At 38.0% G+C, this 17,041-nt stretch overlaps 2 protein-coding genes across 2 annotated transcripts in view; one reads left to right on the top strand and one right to left on the bottom strand.

The window, feature by feature from the left end:
• Window positions 1-12,581, top strand: part of PLAAT1 (phospholipase A and acyltransferase 1) — a 36,562-nt gene extending 23,981 nt beyond the window's left edge. Inside the window, 2 exon segments of the mRNA XM_005545384.5 lie at window positions 3,417-3,682; window positions 11,729-12,581. Coding sequence (XP_005545441.3) covers window positions 3,417-3,682; window positions 11,729-11,830 — 368 coding nt within the window. The 3' untranslated portion in view covers window positions 11,831-12,581.
• Window positions 12,582-15,333: 2,752 nt separating this feature from the next.
• Window positions 15,334-17,041, bottom strand: part of ATP13A5 (ATPase 13A5) — a 115,021-nt gene continuing 113,313 nt past the window's right edge. The window contains exon 30 of the mRNA XM_005545383.5: window positions 15,334-16,383. Coding sequence (XP_005545440.3) covers window positions 16,123-16,383 — 261 coding nt within the window. The 3' untranslated portion in view covers window positions 15,334-16,122. The remainder of the gene's footprint in view (window positions 16,384-17,041) is intronic.

Here is a 17,041-nt window from a genome sequence, read left to right as displayed (position 1 = left end):
CTCAAACTATAGAAGTCCCAGAAGAAAACCTAGGAAACACACTTCTTGACATCAGCTTTGGCAAATAATTTATGTCTAAGTCTCCAAAGTGAATTGCAACAAAAAGAAACATTGACAAGTGGGACCTAAGTAAACAAAAGAGCTTCTGCACAGCAAAAGAAATTGTCAACAGAATAAATGGTCTACAAAATGGGAGAAAATATTCATAAATTGTGCATCTGACAAAAGTCTAGTATCCAGAGTTTACAAGGAATTTAATCAACATGTAAAAACGAGTTGATGGGTGTAGCACACCAACATGGCACAAGTATACATATGTAACAAACCTACACGTTATGCACATGTACCCTACAACTTAAAGTATAATAATAATAAATTTAAAAAAAAATAAAAAAAATAAAAAATTAAAAAAAAAAAATGGCCAAAGACAGGAACAGACACTTCTGAAAAGAGGACATTTAGGCAACCAACAGACCTGCGAAACAATGCTCATCATCACTAATCATCACAGAAATGCAAATCAAAACCACAGTGAGATACCATCTCACGTCAGTCAGAATGGTGATTATTGAAAAGTCAAAAAATAACAGATGCTGGTGATGCTGCAGAGAAAAGGGAATGTATACACACTGTTGGTGGGAATGTAAATTAGTTCAGCCACTGTGGAAAGCAGATTGGAGATTTATCAAAGAGCTTAAAAGAGAACTACCATTTGATCCAGCAATCGTATTACTGGGTTATATATACCTAAAGGAAAATAAATTATTCTACCAAAAAGACACATGTACTTGTATGTTCATCACAGCATTATTCACATAGGAAGGACAGAATCAGTCTAGATGCCTATCAATAGTGAATTGGATAAAGAAAAGGTGATACACACACATATACACACACATACACACACACACACACACACACAGAGAGACACCATGGAATACTATACAGCCATGAAAAGGAAATAATGTCCTTTGGAGCAACATGGGTGGAGGAGCTGGAGGCCATTATCCTAACGAAATTGATGCAGGAACAAAAAGCCAAATACCTTATGTTCTCACTTACAAGCGAGAACTGAACATTGAGTACACATGGAGATAGAGATGGGAACAATAGGCACTGGGACTGTTAGAGGGAGGAGGGAGGAAGGTGTGGACTGAAAAACTATGTATTGGGTACTATGCTCACTACTTGGATGACTGGATCATCCATATGCCAAACGTCAGCATCACAAAATGTACTCATGTAACAAACCTGCACATGTAACCTCGGAATCCAAAATAAAAGTTGAAAAAATGTAATACGTCATATACCCAGTTTGCTAAAAAAAAAATATGTACACACAGGAGTGCAGACATGTACATGCACCTATGCATATGTTAGTAAATGTCCTAATAGAAGTATATCAAAATAATACTAGCAGTTACTTCTGGGTGGTGGGATAATGGGTGATACCTGTGTACATTTATATGCTTTGTTTTTCTGTATTTTATAAATGTTTAAAAATGAGCACAAATTATTAATAAAAAGCGTATGCAGACCCGACATGGTGGCTCACGCCTGTAATCCAGCACTTTGGTAGGCCAAGGTGGGCAGATCAGTTGAGGTCAGGAGTTCAAGACCAGCCTGGCCAACATGGTGAAACCCTGTCTCTACAAAAAATACAAAAATTAGCCAGGTGTGGTGGCAGGTGCCTGCAGTTCTAGCTACTCAGGAGGCTGAAGCAGGAGTATCACTTGAGCCCAGGAGGTGGAGGTTGCAGTGAGCTGAGATTGTGCCACTGCACTCCAGCCTGGGCAACAAAGCAAGACTCCATATCAAAAAAACAAAACAAAAAAAAAGTGTATGCAGATAACAGATAAATAACCTGGAGTATTTTCCTCAGGTTACCTTACGTATTTATAGACCTAAGTTTTATTATCTTGGGAACTTCTGATACTTTTTAATGAAGTGGTTTTTTGCAACATTTTAAAGTATTTGCCTCTTATTTTAGAATATTATAAGTGAAAATGACAAACGAAATGATATTTATGATTCAGAGCTTCCAAAGTCTAGTGGTTAATACTAAGCAACCCTCTACATCTACATTATCTCTGCAGTTTTCATACCTGGAAAACAATATGACATATTCATGCTGTTTTCTTATTTTCATGCCTTAAATTCCATATTATTGTGGTTTGAGCATTCAGCTTTGGTCCTATAGATAGATACTCAATTCTATTGTTAACTACTGTGATACATTTTCCTAGCCAGTTTACCTCTCCAAATTTTTATTTTCTAATTTTTGCATGTGGTTATTAAAAATATGTTTAGTAATTCTAACTGGGAGATATGTGCTCTGAGGACTTGTAATGTGTGAGAACTTTCAATGTGTAAGATGTTCACTGGAACACCTCACATTCTGTGAGAAGAAGGACAGACAGAAGGCTAGTGGAAAAAAAGTTTTGCTTTTAGTCATTACTAAAAGAGAAAGTTTCTAAACGCTAGTTATGAGGAGACTCTTTCTCTCATGGTTGACCTGAACATGGCCAAACATAGCAGTTGTGGGCAGTCTGACAAGGACCGGAGCCTGGCTTTAGACCTCTACCCTGAGGAATCATCTCTCCAACCTAAAGTACTGACATTGTCAGACCAAAGATACAGTAGCTCCTGGTGGACTAGCAAATGCTTATGAGCAGAGGCAGCCAAGGTGGAGTGTGGGGCATGGGGCATTGTCATAAGTGGGTAGGTCACTGCCTGGGGCCATGTCTGGTAGACAGTGCCTACCAAGTTAGCTTCAGGCTCAGGAGTTAGGGGGCTTTTTTTTTTTTTTTTTGGCCAAAGGAACTGGCAGGAAAAAAGCAGGACCCCAGCCTGACTTCAACCGTCCTCTCACAGGACTGAGGTACCATGCAGGTTTCGGAATAGGAAATTGGACCCCAAATTGATGCTTAGTTGAAAAACAAGTTTCAGACGCTTAGGGAGCTTAGACACTAGGCTGTGCCTACTAATAACAGTGCACTCTATAAGATTAATTTGGAAGGGTTCAGATGCTGAGCAAAAAACTGCTTTATAGAAAAAGTGGACAATAATCTTATCTGTATCTATGTTAGACACACATACCAACATCTCTAATAATACCAGTTTACAGAGAATTTATTTCCCAAGGGTAAGTAGAGTGTTCTCACCCAATTTGTTCTATGGGAACATCATACATTTTCAAAAAGTTTTTCTTATATTCTCACTCATACAATAGTAAGTGTTACTGCTAAGTTACAGAATAACTGCTTAAGGCTAATGAGATTAAGTGGCTTTGCTTTAATAATAAGTTAGGAACAGGGCTAGGTTTAGACATGCCAGCATTTCCAAAGTCTTTAGATGGCATTAGAGTTCATTGGACTGGGTCACTATACCTTACTAACCAGAATTCTCCTTTATAGATGGCATTCCTGTGTCCTTTACAAGCGCCAAGTCTGTATTCAGCAGTAAGGCCCTGGTGAAAATGCAGCTCTTGAAGGATGTTGTGGGAAATGACACATACAGGATAAACAATAAATACGATGAAACGTACCCCCCTCTCCCTGTGGAAGAAATTATAAAGCGATCAGAGTTTGTAATTGGACAGGAAGTGGCCTATAACTTACTTGTCAACAACTGTGAACATTTTGTGACATTGCTTCGCTATGGAGAAGGAGTTTCACAGCAGGTGAGTTTTCTTTAGGAGATATTCTTACATTGAAAAAAGAATAACTGTTGGCTATGATAAGGTTCCCAGGTCTCAAACCAAATGAAAAGAACCAGAAAGTATGAGAACACCGAAGAACAGAGAATGGACTTGCAAGGTCCTGCAACAAGTTAATAATCAAACTGAGACTAAAACATGGATATTGTGAATTTTGAGCTAGAAGGGACTTGAAGTAGAATCAAGACCATAGCATTCTGTCCGTCTTACTGCCTTTAGTCTTTCTTTTTTTCCTGTTACTTCACCATACAGCAGTTTCAAATCAGTGACCTCATATACTGAAAAGAATACGCTGGAAAGGATGTTGAGTTTTTTCAGTGGGAGTTTACCAATATCACAGATGGTTGTTCTTAAATTTTTTTTCATTGGTGGACAGAGGCTAACTAATGACATGTCTTAGTGGGCTTGTGAATGTTGTCTCTTTCCTTGAAATTGCTAATTTCAATGAAATTTTGTGCCTTTAAGTAGATGTTTGATTCACTGAGCTCTGGGATGACTTTTGATAGACTAATTGACTTTATTTTTAAAGTACTTTACAATTTTGTCAGTTACTGCCATTGTTTAGTAGTGTGATGGATTTCTAGCTAACAGCATGTTTGTCTTTCCCTATGTGTTGTCCCACCAGTCCAGTAAACTAAAAATGAATATTAAGGTGATACAAGAGAATGGATATATAAAACTATTATCAAAAGAAAGTCCTCTTCATCCAAAATACATATAAAGTGTTCATTTAAAATATTAAAATATGAAAAATAATTTAATAGATTAAACTCCAGTGAGTTGTTACCTATGAAAACTTTTTAAAAGGTGACTAAAAATTTGAAAGATAATACCATAATATTTTAATAATTCAGATTTATCGAAGACTTCCAGTATTTTGAAATGGTGGATCAGTTATACATTTCTATCCTGAGTAAGAAATGAGGTTATAATTCTTCTCACAAAAGCTTGGGAAAATGGCATGTATAAGAAGGCTAGCAAAGCCTCCTGTTATCTAAACCCTGCACCTCTTGAGCCTAATTTTTCAAAATCCTACTTACCCTTCCCTATACCCAAGATTCAAATTGACTGTGGTTTTGATTTTCATTTTCCTGATGGCTAATGACGTTGAGCATCAATTTATGTGCTTATTGGCCATTTGTATATCACCTTTGGAGAAATGCCTATTAAGGTTATTTGCCCTTTTGTTTGTTTGTTTGTTGTTGTTTTTGTTTGTTTGTTTTGAGATGGAGGCTTGCTCTGTTTCCCAGGCTGGAGTGCAGTGGCACGATCTCGGCTCACTGCAACCTCTGCCTCATGGGTTCAAGTTATTTTCCTGCCTCAGCCTCCCGTGTAGCTGGGATTACAAGCATCTGCCACCATGCCCAGCTAATTTTTTGGTATTTTTAGTAGAGACCATGTTGACCAGGCTGGTCTCATGTTGGCCAGGCTGTTCTCAAACTCCTGACCTCACGATCCGCCTGCCTTGGCCTCCCAAAGTGCTGGGATTACAGGTGTGAGCGACTGCACCCGGCCTTTTTGCCCATTTTTAAATTGGATTATTTGCCTTTTTATTGTTCAGCAGTAAGTTTTCTTTAGGTACTCTGGATACTGGACCCTTTTCAGATACATATCTAGAGTATGTATTTTCATCAGGGAAATGTAAATCAAAGCCATAATGAGATTTCGCTTCACAGCCAATAGGATTGCTATAATACAAAAGATGGTAAGTGTTGGCAAGGAAGTGAAGAAATTAGAACTCTCGTGCACTTCTGGTAGGCATGTAAAATGATATAACTCCTTTGGAAAACAGTGGCAATTCCTCTAAAATTAAATGTAGTATTACTATATGACTCAGCTATTCTAATCCTGGGTATATATCCAAGATAAATGAAACATATGTCCACACAGAAACCCGCACGTGAATGTTTATAGCAGCATCAGTTCTAATAGTCAAAATGTAGAAATAACTCAAATATCCATCTAATGGGCAATGGATAAACAAAATGGGGTATATCCATACAATGGATTATTTTTCAACAATAAAAAGAAATGAAGTACTGATACATGCTACAGTATGGACCTTGAAAACATATGCCAAGTTGCCTACTTAGCCAATCACAAAAGACTACATATTATATTATTTCATTGATATGAGATGCCTAGAATAGGGAAATCTATAGAGACAAAATAAATTAGTGGTGCCTGGGGCTGAGGGGGTCGAGGCAAATGAGGGGAGACTACTAAAGGGTAAGAGGTATCTTTTTGGAATGATGAAAAGTTTCAAAATTGTGATTGTTGTACAAGTCTATGAATATACTGAAAACATTGAGCTACATTATTTCAGCGGGTAAATATGTGGTATGCTAATTAGATCTAAAAATGTTTTTTTAAATAAAAAGGTGTGGGAAAATGGGAGATAGAACATAATGAAAGGATATATTTGTTTTCATTAGGAAATAATTGGAAATTCATTCTCATTAGGAAATGTATTAACATAATGAATGTTCTGCTCACATGTAACAATAAATTGCTTTTGAGCTAGAACATAGAGGGTACACACAAATTCCTGCTTACTTTTGCATTGAAAATTGGTGGTGTATAGATAAAAATAGGTTCCATTCTTCTTCTTTGTTAATGACAAAGTTGTTCACTGCACTAACCAAGCAATTTTTTATTTGTTTACTTATTTTATTTTTGGAAATGAGGAGATGTTAGTCAAAGGGTAGAAAATTTCAGTCATGCAAGACAAATAAGTTCTGGAGATATACTGTACAACATAGGGCCTATGATTAATGATACTATGTGGCCTACTTTAAAATTTGCTAAGAGGTTAGATCTTAAGTATTCTTAGCACAAACCAACAAAGGGAGTGGGTGGAAGCTTTTGGAGGTGATGGATAAGTTCCTGGCATTGATCTTGATGATGGTTTCATGGTGGAGGTGATGGATAAGTTCATGGCATTGATCTTGATGATGGTTTCATGGTGGAGGTGATGGATAAGTTCATGGCATCGATCTTGATGATGGTTTCATGGTGGAGGTGATGGATAAGTTCCTGGCATTGATCTTGATGATGGTTTCATGGTGGAGGTGATGGATAAGTTCCTGGCATTGATCTTGATGATGGTTTCATGGTGGAGGTGATGGATAAGTTCCTGGCATTGATCTTGATGATGGTTTCATGGTGGAGGTGATGGATAAGTTCATGGCATTGATCTTGATGATGGTTTCATGGTGGAGGTGATGGATAAGTTCATGGCATTGATCTTGATGATGGTTTCATGGTGGAGATGATGGATAAGTTCCTGGCATTGATCTTGATGATGGTTTCATGGTGGAGGTGATGGATAAGTTCATGGCATTGATCTTGATGATGGTTTCATGGTGGAGATGATGGATAAGTTCATGGCATTGATCTTGATGATGGTTTCATGGTGGAGGTGATGGATAAGTTCATGGCATTGATCTTGATGATGGTTTCATGGTGGAGGTGATGGATAAGTTCATGGCATTGATCTTGATGATGGTTTCATGGTGGAGGTGATGGATAAGTTCATGGCATTGATTGTGATGATGGTTTCATGGTGGAGGTGATGGATAAGTTCATGGCATTGATTGTGATGATGGTTTCATGGTGGAGGTGATGTATAAACTTTATGGCATCGATTGTAATGATGGTTTCATGGGGGTATACTTATCTCCAGATACATCAAGTTGAACACATGAAACATCTACAGCCTTTTGCATGTCAGCCAGTTTTCAGTAAAGTGGTTACAAATAAGCAATACTTTTTAAATGTTTTAAAAAAAGAGATTAGAGCCATCTTCTTACTTGACTGTAACTTGTAATCCATCATCATTTCACCTTTCATATCTAGACCCAAGACACATGAAAACTTAATTTTTCTTCAACAAATAGTAAGAACCTGTTTCTGGCAGGTTCTGATGAAGATGATGCAGTGACAGCCTTAAAAGCCTACCTAAGCTTTGGTGTTCACGGACCTGAGTGAGAACCCCATCATCACCATTATTAGTGGAGTGTCCTTGGACCCACTGTTTATCAGTCTTCTAATCAACACAGGTCGTTTGAAAGATTATGGAGATATTTGAGGTCTCTCAGCATACTGTATTATGTATTATCCATCCCAATAAATAGCATGCCCATAGTGGATATTACTTTTCATAATGGTATCCAGGAATTTTATAGATCTTTGTTAACATAGTCAATAAAATCTTGATCTAACAGCAACTGGATTATATATTATTATCAATAACTAATAGTATGACTACTAATAATAGCTAATATTAGATTAGTTTTTTGAATTCCTTTAAGCTTAGGGCCCTTGAGCTTAGAAATGTTTTCTTGGGGAATGGCTATTTAAAAACTAGTAAGGCATAAAAAAGGTAAGAAGGGTAAGATTATGATTTCATCTTTTTTTCTTCATTGTGCTTTTCTGTATTTGAAACAAAAAATAATAGATTCAATTTTCTAGAGCAGTTTTTAGCTTCATAGCAAAATTGAGCTGAAAGTGTAGAACTCTCTCCTCCTTCCCCACCCAGTATAGCCATCTCTATCATCATTACCATACCACTGTGAAAAATTGATTAACCAACATTAATACATCATTGTCAACCAAAGTCCATAGTTTACATTAGGGTTCACTGGTTGTGTTACGAATTCTATGGTTTAGACAAATTTAAAATGACACAATCCACCATTATAGTATTATAAATAATAATTTTCCTGCCCTAAAACTCCTGCGCTCCACCTATTCATCCTCCCTTCCCTGCAAATCCCTGACAATCATTGATTTTTTTTTTTTTTACCATCTCCATAGTTTTCCCATTTGCAGAATATCATGTTGCTGAAATCATGTAGCATGTGACTTTTTTCAGATTGGCTTCTTTCGCGTAGTAATATGTATTTAAGGTTTCTTCATATACTTTTGTGGATTGATTCCTCATTTCTTTTTAGCACTGAATGGTATTCCATTTCCTTGATTTACCACAGCTTATTTATCCATTCACCCACTGAAGGACATCTTGGTTGCTTCCAAGTTTTGGCAATTATGAATAAAGCCACTATAAACCTCCATGTGCAGGTTTTTATGTGGACATAAGTATTCAGCTCCTTTTGGTAAGTACCAAGGAGCGTGACTGCTAGATCATGTGGTTAGAATATTCTTAGTTTTGTAAGACACTGCCAAACTGTCTTCCTGAATGAGTGTATCATTTTGCATTTTGCAGTCTCAGCAATGAGAGTTCTTGTTGTTCCACATCCTTGCCAGCATTTTATGTTATCAGTATTTTGAATTTTAACCTTTTTAATAGGCATCTTGTTTCAGTTTGCAGTTGCCTAGTTACATGTAATGTTGAGCATCTTTTTATATGCTTCTTTGCATGTCATCTTTGATGATATATCTCTTGATGATCTTGCCTGTTTTTTAATTCAGCTGTTCATTTTCCTATTGTTGAATTTCAAGAGTTCTTTTTATATTTTAGATAACACTCCTTTATCAGATTTGTCTTCTACAGTTGTTTTCTCTCACTTTGTGTCTTATCTTTTATGTATTTTTCAAAATTTCTAAGAACATTTTGTACTCTCATAGACCAAATTATGAAAATGTCTCTATCTTTTTCAAAGATTCTGACACCCTTCAGTAGGCCTGGCCGAGGCAACACATGAACACATTCTGATGGTGCTTCAGTACATATGACCACAGCCTTAGGATGCCTCAGGAAGGAGCGTTTTGATAAACCTGCCACACATCTGTGTCCCCGCGACACTGCTGTCTAGACACAGCCACTCCAGATTCAGCTAATATTTCATTAGGCCAGGTACAGATCCCTAGAATGAGGCCATTATTATGGCACATGGACAGAAAGCCCTCTAAAGGATAAAGAATGCACAGTTGGATTTGGTGACCTTATAATCCAAAGTAAGCCATGAAGTAAAAGTTCTCGTTCATGCTGGTTCACCAAGAACATCCTGAGATGTTGTAATCTTGCACATCACATCCCATTACTCCTAACTCCAATGGATTGTCCCAGTTACATGAGATTCATTATCTAGAATGAGACTTGAAATAAATTAACATTTGGAATTGGGGAAACTGTCTTAAAGTGGCACTGCTTAAAGTGGCTTTATGATCGTGGTATCTGGCCTGTGTCATCTCTAGGGATTATGGTTTGGGATCAGGTTGCCCATCCCCCAACCAGCCCTCTTAAATTTGTGGGCTTTCGTTAACATCTTGTGTTTGTAGTGGCTGAAAGATACCTAGTCAGTCAGGGCTGCACCTCGCTGGGGCACACTATCTGTAGGACCCTGCCGTTTTCCAAGGGCCGTACCCTGCTACCATTTGACACCTCTATTTAAAGACACTGATTGCACCTTCGTATTTTTTTTTGACTACCCCATTTCTCTCTATTAGACCTTCTTGGGATCTCACTGTCTGCCTGGAATTGTACTAGGGTTGGGCTTGATCCCTGTCTTAATTAGTGACTCTTCCCCTTCTTTGGGATTTTATCTTATATCCTGCATCCTCCTGCCTCTTCTCCCCCGCCCCCCGAATATGGTATGTGGGCAGCTCTGTGCTACAGTGAATTCCGACTCTCTCCTAGGAAATAGTTTAGGTAAGGATTAATTAAAATATAAATAAAATAGATAAGAAATCAAATAAAATCAAAATTATAAAGTAAAACAGGATTTGTCAGGGCTAGTGCCAAGTTGTTTGCCCTTACCATTCTCCCTGGCATCTGGGGGTTGGAGCAGAGAGAGTGGGTCACAATTACAGGCCTAGTCTCTGCCCACGACAGGATGGTGTAGTGGAGTGAACACATGCTGCAAACACGTGGAGCTAAGATTCCTGTTGTGTGCCTCTTTCCTGGCCCTGGCCCTTGTGCCTGTTCCTAAAAGGGAAGCTGCAGTTAGGGAGGTAGCATTGCGTTGTAGTAACATGTGAGTGGCAGGCCCCATGGCGGAAGGCTGTGGTTAGACAGAGGGCATGCTCAAATATGACCTGGGTTAGGCTTTCCAGCTCTTAGACTGGTTCCCCAGAGCCATTTGGGAAAAATATTTTGCTTTATTTGAAAGATCTGATTCTTAAATCCCAGAGAGAACAAATGTTTTCAGAGTACCTGATAATTCTGAAGTATCTGAATGTGACCTCTGCGTCATAAAATTGCACTCAAACCCATTTGAATGGAAGGCAATATTAGTTGAGTGCCAAGAAAACCATGAATATTCATTAGTTCCCCCATCATCATGATGATTAATACCCTTAAAGCTATAAATGTCTGACTTCCTTTATGGACAATTGATCTTGAGAGTGGTTTGTCTACATGAGAAATTAATTTTTGACATGATAGTTAACATCAGTATTGGCTTTTTTGAAGTTTGTTTATCAGAAGAGAAATTGTGTCTACCAAAGAACAGCTTATGGGTATTCAGCTCAGATGACATCCCTGAATTATTTTGCTAATAGACACTCCTTAGAGAAACATACACACACACACACTCTGTCTCTCTCTCTCATATGATACTTACCTTGGTGTAGACCCAGCCAACACAAAGTGTTTATTTAAGGGGCCGGAGCTGCACAGGAGAAGAGTGTGTGTTTTAGAAGACTCAGCCTATCTTTAAACATCTTCGTGGAATGATCTCAGGCAAATTACTTATGATATCCCAAGTTTTGCAAAACAGGAGTGGTATATTAACCTCTTTCACCCGTGTACTGTTTATGACTAATGGGAACTGTGTTGATAATGAGTTTATAAACTGTCAGAGTGCTTTAAAAATATGAGGAATATATACCCACATGTATATATCTACATGTTTGAAATAATTATAAAAATTATAAATTCATTTCTTCATCTTTATGCAGAATTTTAATTTTGCATTGAACTTTAAATATATCCATTATACATTAAAACAGATGTTCAGTGTAGGAAACAGGCTAAAGCTTCATTTAGGACACTGAGATGTCTTTAGTATATGATGTGTTTTTTGTTTGCTTCTTGTTTCCTTATAGGCCAACCGAGCAATAAGTACCGTTGGGTTTGTGACAGCTGCTGTTGGTGCCTTCTCATTCCTGGGCTTGTTTCCAAAAAGACAAAGAACAAAATACTATTAACAGTTTACCAACGAGGTATTGATATTGAAGGAATTTGGGAGGAGGAAAAAGAAAACCTGGGGTAAATACTTATTTTCAGTGCATCATTACTGTTGCAGATTCCTGTGATGGATGGCAGGCTCTTTAATATAAATTGCTTACTGATATTATCTTATCATTGAGCCAATGAATTTTTTTTTTCCCCTGCTAACATAGATTTGCTGTGGCAGCTTGAACGAGAAGCAGTAGCCTTTTGAGTGAGCCAGCAGAAGATCTTAACAAAATCTCATCACATTTTATTTCTACTATAAATATTATTTTCCTTTTCCCCGAGGGTGGCCATTTTGCCAGAGGGATGAAAAACTATTTATATATGGTTTTGAAAGAAATTTTAAGAACCCCAAATTGTTAGAGTTGACATCGAAATTCATGTTTCTTGTTGGAAAAGAAGTTGGGAAATTCAGCATTTTGGTTAGGTAGTCTGAGGGACTCTAATTTACAAGGCTGTGGGGAGTGCGCCCTCATCTTCCTCCTGCACCTGTATAGATTAGGGTGGATGGGAAGAGGAGAGGCTGTTTGCTCCAGGGTTTCAGTTCCAGTGATTTCTGTGGAATCTGCTTGCTTGTCAGGAGGACATGACAAGTAAGAGTGGGCTGTTATTTCTACAGTGTTACATATTATTCCCTTTGGATTTTGAAGTATTTCAGGGATTTGACCTTTTAACCTTGAGAAGAGATAATTAAATGTTTAAGATGCCATATTTAGAAAACAATATCTCATATTCTTAAGACTTTTTCTACAAGCCAAGGAGTGTCATAATTTTATTCTCTCATTTTATTATGTGTTCAGTTAAAGACACTGCTTTCTATGCTGTTCCAGTGAAATTCTTGGTGGCAGCAGGTGGGGAAAGGGGGAGTGCAGCTGTCTATAACCTGGGATTACATCAGACATTGTAACATGACCCCATAAACCACACCACCAGCCAATGACATCCGTCTTATGCTATCATCAAAAGCTTGGCATTAAATAAAGGAATTGTTCAAGTTAATATTAGGGGGATGGTACAATGAGAAAACTAGGAACATGGTATATAATGTAACTAAAGCGAAGACTCAGTGAAAGTCTTGTACCTATTAAACTTACTTACATTTCACCCCAGGGCCAGAAATACCCAACAAGCTAATTGCAGGGTTAATAATAACGGTAATAGAAGGAGTTGTGTGCTGCAGTCTGGGCCACAGAGACCCCATATCCCGTCCCTTCTTTTTCAGTAATTCTTTCCCTTTCTTATGGCACCAACTCTGTCTCCAGTAACCCTCAAACACTCTCTTCTTCCACTGGTCTTCTGGGGAGGTGTGAGTGTCTCCTACCAGGAGCCAATGTCTAAAATTTCTCTTTCATTTTTACTCTAAATTCAAATCTCTGTTCCTTTTATGCCCTGTTCCCAATAGTTAGTTAAAAACAAAAAAACAAAAAACAGGCCGGGCGCGGTGGCTCACGCCTGTAATCCCAGCACTTTGGGAGGCCGAGGCGGGCAGATCACGATTGAGACCATCAGGAGATTGAGACCATCCTGGCTAACATGGTGAAAACCCATCTCTACTAAAAATACAAAAAAATTAGCCAGGCATGGTGGTAGGCGACTGTAGTCCCAGCTACTCAGGAGACTGAGGCGAGAGAATGGCGTGAACCCGGGAGGCGGAGCTTGCAGTGAGCCGAGATTGTGCCACTGCACTCCAGCCTGGGTGACAGAGCGAGACTCCATCTCAAAAAAACACAAAAAAAACCGTTTTTTAGTATTGTCAAGTTAAGATGAGACTGGCAGTAGCATAATGTGTTGCCTTTCCCAAGGTACGCTTGCTTTTCAGTAAACGATGCCTACACAGGGCAAATCTTAACCTGAAGCAGCAGGACGGGGTGCGGTAGAATTACTGCACCCACCAGTGGGAGAAGGAGCAAAATCTGAAGTCAAGAATCTCTTGAGAGCCTCAAGTGCAGCCTTGCTAGAGAACTCTGGATGTCTCCACTCCAGAAGACTGTCCTGTCTGTGGGAGATAATGTCATAAATGTACTTTTAAATTAAATTCATGGATTCATGTTCACATTGGTGGTGTTTGAAGGTGCAGTAGTTTTCACTCTTAGAGGTCAGCTCACGAAGGTAGTCATCAGTTTCCCATAAAAATGGTTCCTCTTGATGATGGCCAGCGTAAGACTGTCCAGCTTGTGTTTCCTGTAGGTGATTATTTGATATCCTATAATTGTGCTTTTATGCTTTTATGAAATGATTTTCCCAAGGCTGTTAAACCTTTTTCTGATCATATTTTTAACAGTCAGGGATGGAGTTCAACTTTATCACATTTCAAGAATAAAAATTATGAAATAAAGATCATCGTCCACCAGAAACCTTATAGGTTGTAGGAGAAAACCTGGGGAGGGGAGGGGGAAAGCCTATACTGTTATTGAATCTATTAAAAAAAATCTTTTTATGCTATCTAAATGTTATACAGTGTATCAGTTGAATCTTTTCATTCTAAAAGTCAGATTACTAAATACAGATGTCAGCTCAAGGAACTTGAACTACCATTTTTAAAATTTGATACATAGTTTATAATCAAACTCAAAATCTCTTTTTAAAACTTTTGTTATTGGTAACTGCTAAATTATACACATTGTAGAAATTATTACTTTCCAGAGAGCTGTGAACACAAGAAATGGTTAAAAAGGAAACAAACAAAATTTAAACACAGAAGGATTGTTTTTATAGGAATTTGCATTTACACTGGTGGTTTGTGTAACATTTATAATATGATTTACTGTAGTAAATTTCATGTTGAAAACATTCTAAGATGTCAGAACTGTAAAGTCAAGGCTGTCATGTGTTGAATCTGTACATCATGGTATTAGGCACATAATTGGCACTCATGTAATGGAACTGGTTAACTAATTGCCTATGATCTGTTAAATTAGCAAAATTAGATTTATCGTTATAAGGCAAGCCTAGTAGGTAATTTAAAATGTGCACTAGAAATTTTCTCTCAAGTTTCTGGTGAGGGTGATATATAAAAGGTAATAGTGTACAGAACATATTTGTAAAGGATGCACCCTTTCATGTGGTATTTAATGTGCATCTAATAGGATGATTTAGATAATTAAAAGATGAAATAGAACTTAAGGTTGTTTAGTAGCCTGAGAATTGTCATGCTGCAGTTACAAATACTATGAGTCCCTTTTCTAGCATTGTTTTTAAGATGAGTAATGTTGAGTTCTGGACAACTTTTAAGGTTAGAGCTTGAGGCCGGGCACAGTGGCTCACGCCTGTAATCCCAGCACTTTGGGAGGCTGAGGCGGGTGGATCACTTGAGGTCAGGAGTTTGAGACCAGCCTGGACAACATGGTGAAACGCCATCTTTACTAAAAATACAAAAATTAGCTGGGCATGATGGTGGGTGCCTGCATCCCAGCTGCTCGGGAGGCTGAGGCAGGGGAATCACTTGAATCCGGAAGGCAGAGATTGCACTGAGCCAAAATTGTGCCACTGCACTCCAGCCTCAAAAAAAAAAAAAAAACAACTTGAGGTTTTCATGTGTAACAAGAAGTAAATAATGTTGCCATGCTTCTTTAAGTATCTTTTTACAGTTCTAAACCTTCCTGTTCCCTGGCCCCAAAACAGTATACATTGAGTGATGCCAAACTTTGGTGGAATTTGCTTAGACATTAATGGTGCCCATGCCAAGATTATATGGAATTAACAAACATCTCCTTCATTCTACCACGTCCACATAATTCTGGCTTCTTATAGTTAGGGTTGAATTTCCGAAAGGGTTGATTGGGCCTTGTTTCTCTATGAAAAGCATAAAAGTGAAACAGAAAGAGGAACTGTGACCTTGGGAAAAGATATATATGTAAATGTTCTTCACAAAGATTTAAGTAAACTTGTGACAACTAATGTGTTAGTAAAACTTTCAGAGACCAAATGTTCCCTCAATTTTTTTTCAATTGATGTTCATACTACTAATTTGACTACAGTACCATGAAAGCTGTTCATTTTAAACAAAATAATACTATGCAAAATGAATACGGTTTGTTGAAAAGGATAACACAGGAAATGCATTGTTTTTCTCTCATTGGTAAAGCATACAGTCAGAATAAGCCTATCTAAGGTCTTTTGCTGCTAGGTTTAATGCATTGAAAATATGCTTTGAGTGCTTGAATGGAGAGAGGAAAGATAAGGGGAGAGGATCATCACTTCTCCACAATGTGTTAATTTTGGGGAGAAAAGCAATGCTGTTCAGCATGTACGACAACAATTCTGATTACAGCCTGGTCCAAAAATGCTGTTCTGTGGGTTGGCTTCCCAGTTTGAGTTTTCTTTCTGGAATCTGTTCATGGCTTTCATAGCCTCTGTTGATGTAGAATCCATTTTTGCCATCACCTGAATAATCTGTCCTGTTTGTGGGAGGCCAGGTTGAGTCTTCTGCCAGCTGCTTTTGCCAAGTCCTATATTGACTTTTAGAGGAGAATCCAAATTCTCTTTTGATCAACAGCCAGAGCTCATGATTTTGAAGGATGGCATCCTGAAAAATCAGATGCGAAAGACAATCAGTTTATTGCGCAGGTGCCCCTGCAGCCAGGCTGCTGGCCACCACACCCGCCCCCTTTCCCCAGGCCTCCCTCTGAGGTGTGCTTATTGCTGCTGTATCTACGTCTCCTTTTCCAAGTCCTGGAATTCTTCCCTTAAGAAGCAAGAGGGTGCTTGTGTTCACATAAATCTGCCAAAAACTTCCTTTCCACACATTTCCTGGTTAAGTCCTGGCTAGGGATTTTCTTAGAATGATTTTACCCTCAGACTGAAATGATAACAGCAGTAACGTGCTCAAAATGAAGAAAAGAAAAATCACCATTAGCCCTGCTACCTGCCACCTGCCATGTAGAAGGTGTCAAATAGAGTTTGTTGAATAAAGTGTTGAACTCTAGAAATCAAATGGTTATTGGTTTTCATTTTTTGAGAGTTTTCTTTTGTTCACATGACCACACAATTTCTATCCATTTATAGTAATGAAATTGGTCAAATTTTGCATCCCACTTTTATTTATGCTAAACTTTCTGTGGTAAACAATTTTTATGTAGCTTTAGCCTTTTAAAAATGTTATTTTATTATGATAAGAATGTAGGTACAATATGATTAATAATCTTTTAGTGACTGTTTAGCATTTCCTCAAATTGCTGTATAGC

The sequence above is a fragment of the Macaca fascicularis genome, chromosome 2 (genome assembly GCF_037993035.2).
Source record: "Macaca fascicularis isolate 582-1 chromosome 2, T2T-MFA8v1.1".
NCBI classification, from domain to species: domain Eukaryota; kingdom Metazoa; phylum Chordata; class Mammalia; order Primates; family Cercopithecidae; genus Macaca; species Macaca fascicularis.
This window is presented reverse-complemented; position numbering and strand designations above follow the sequence as displayed.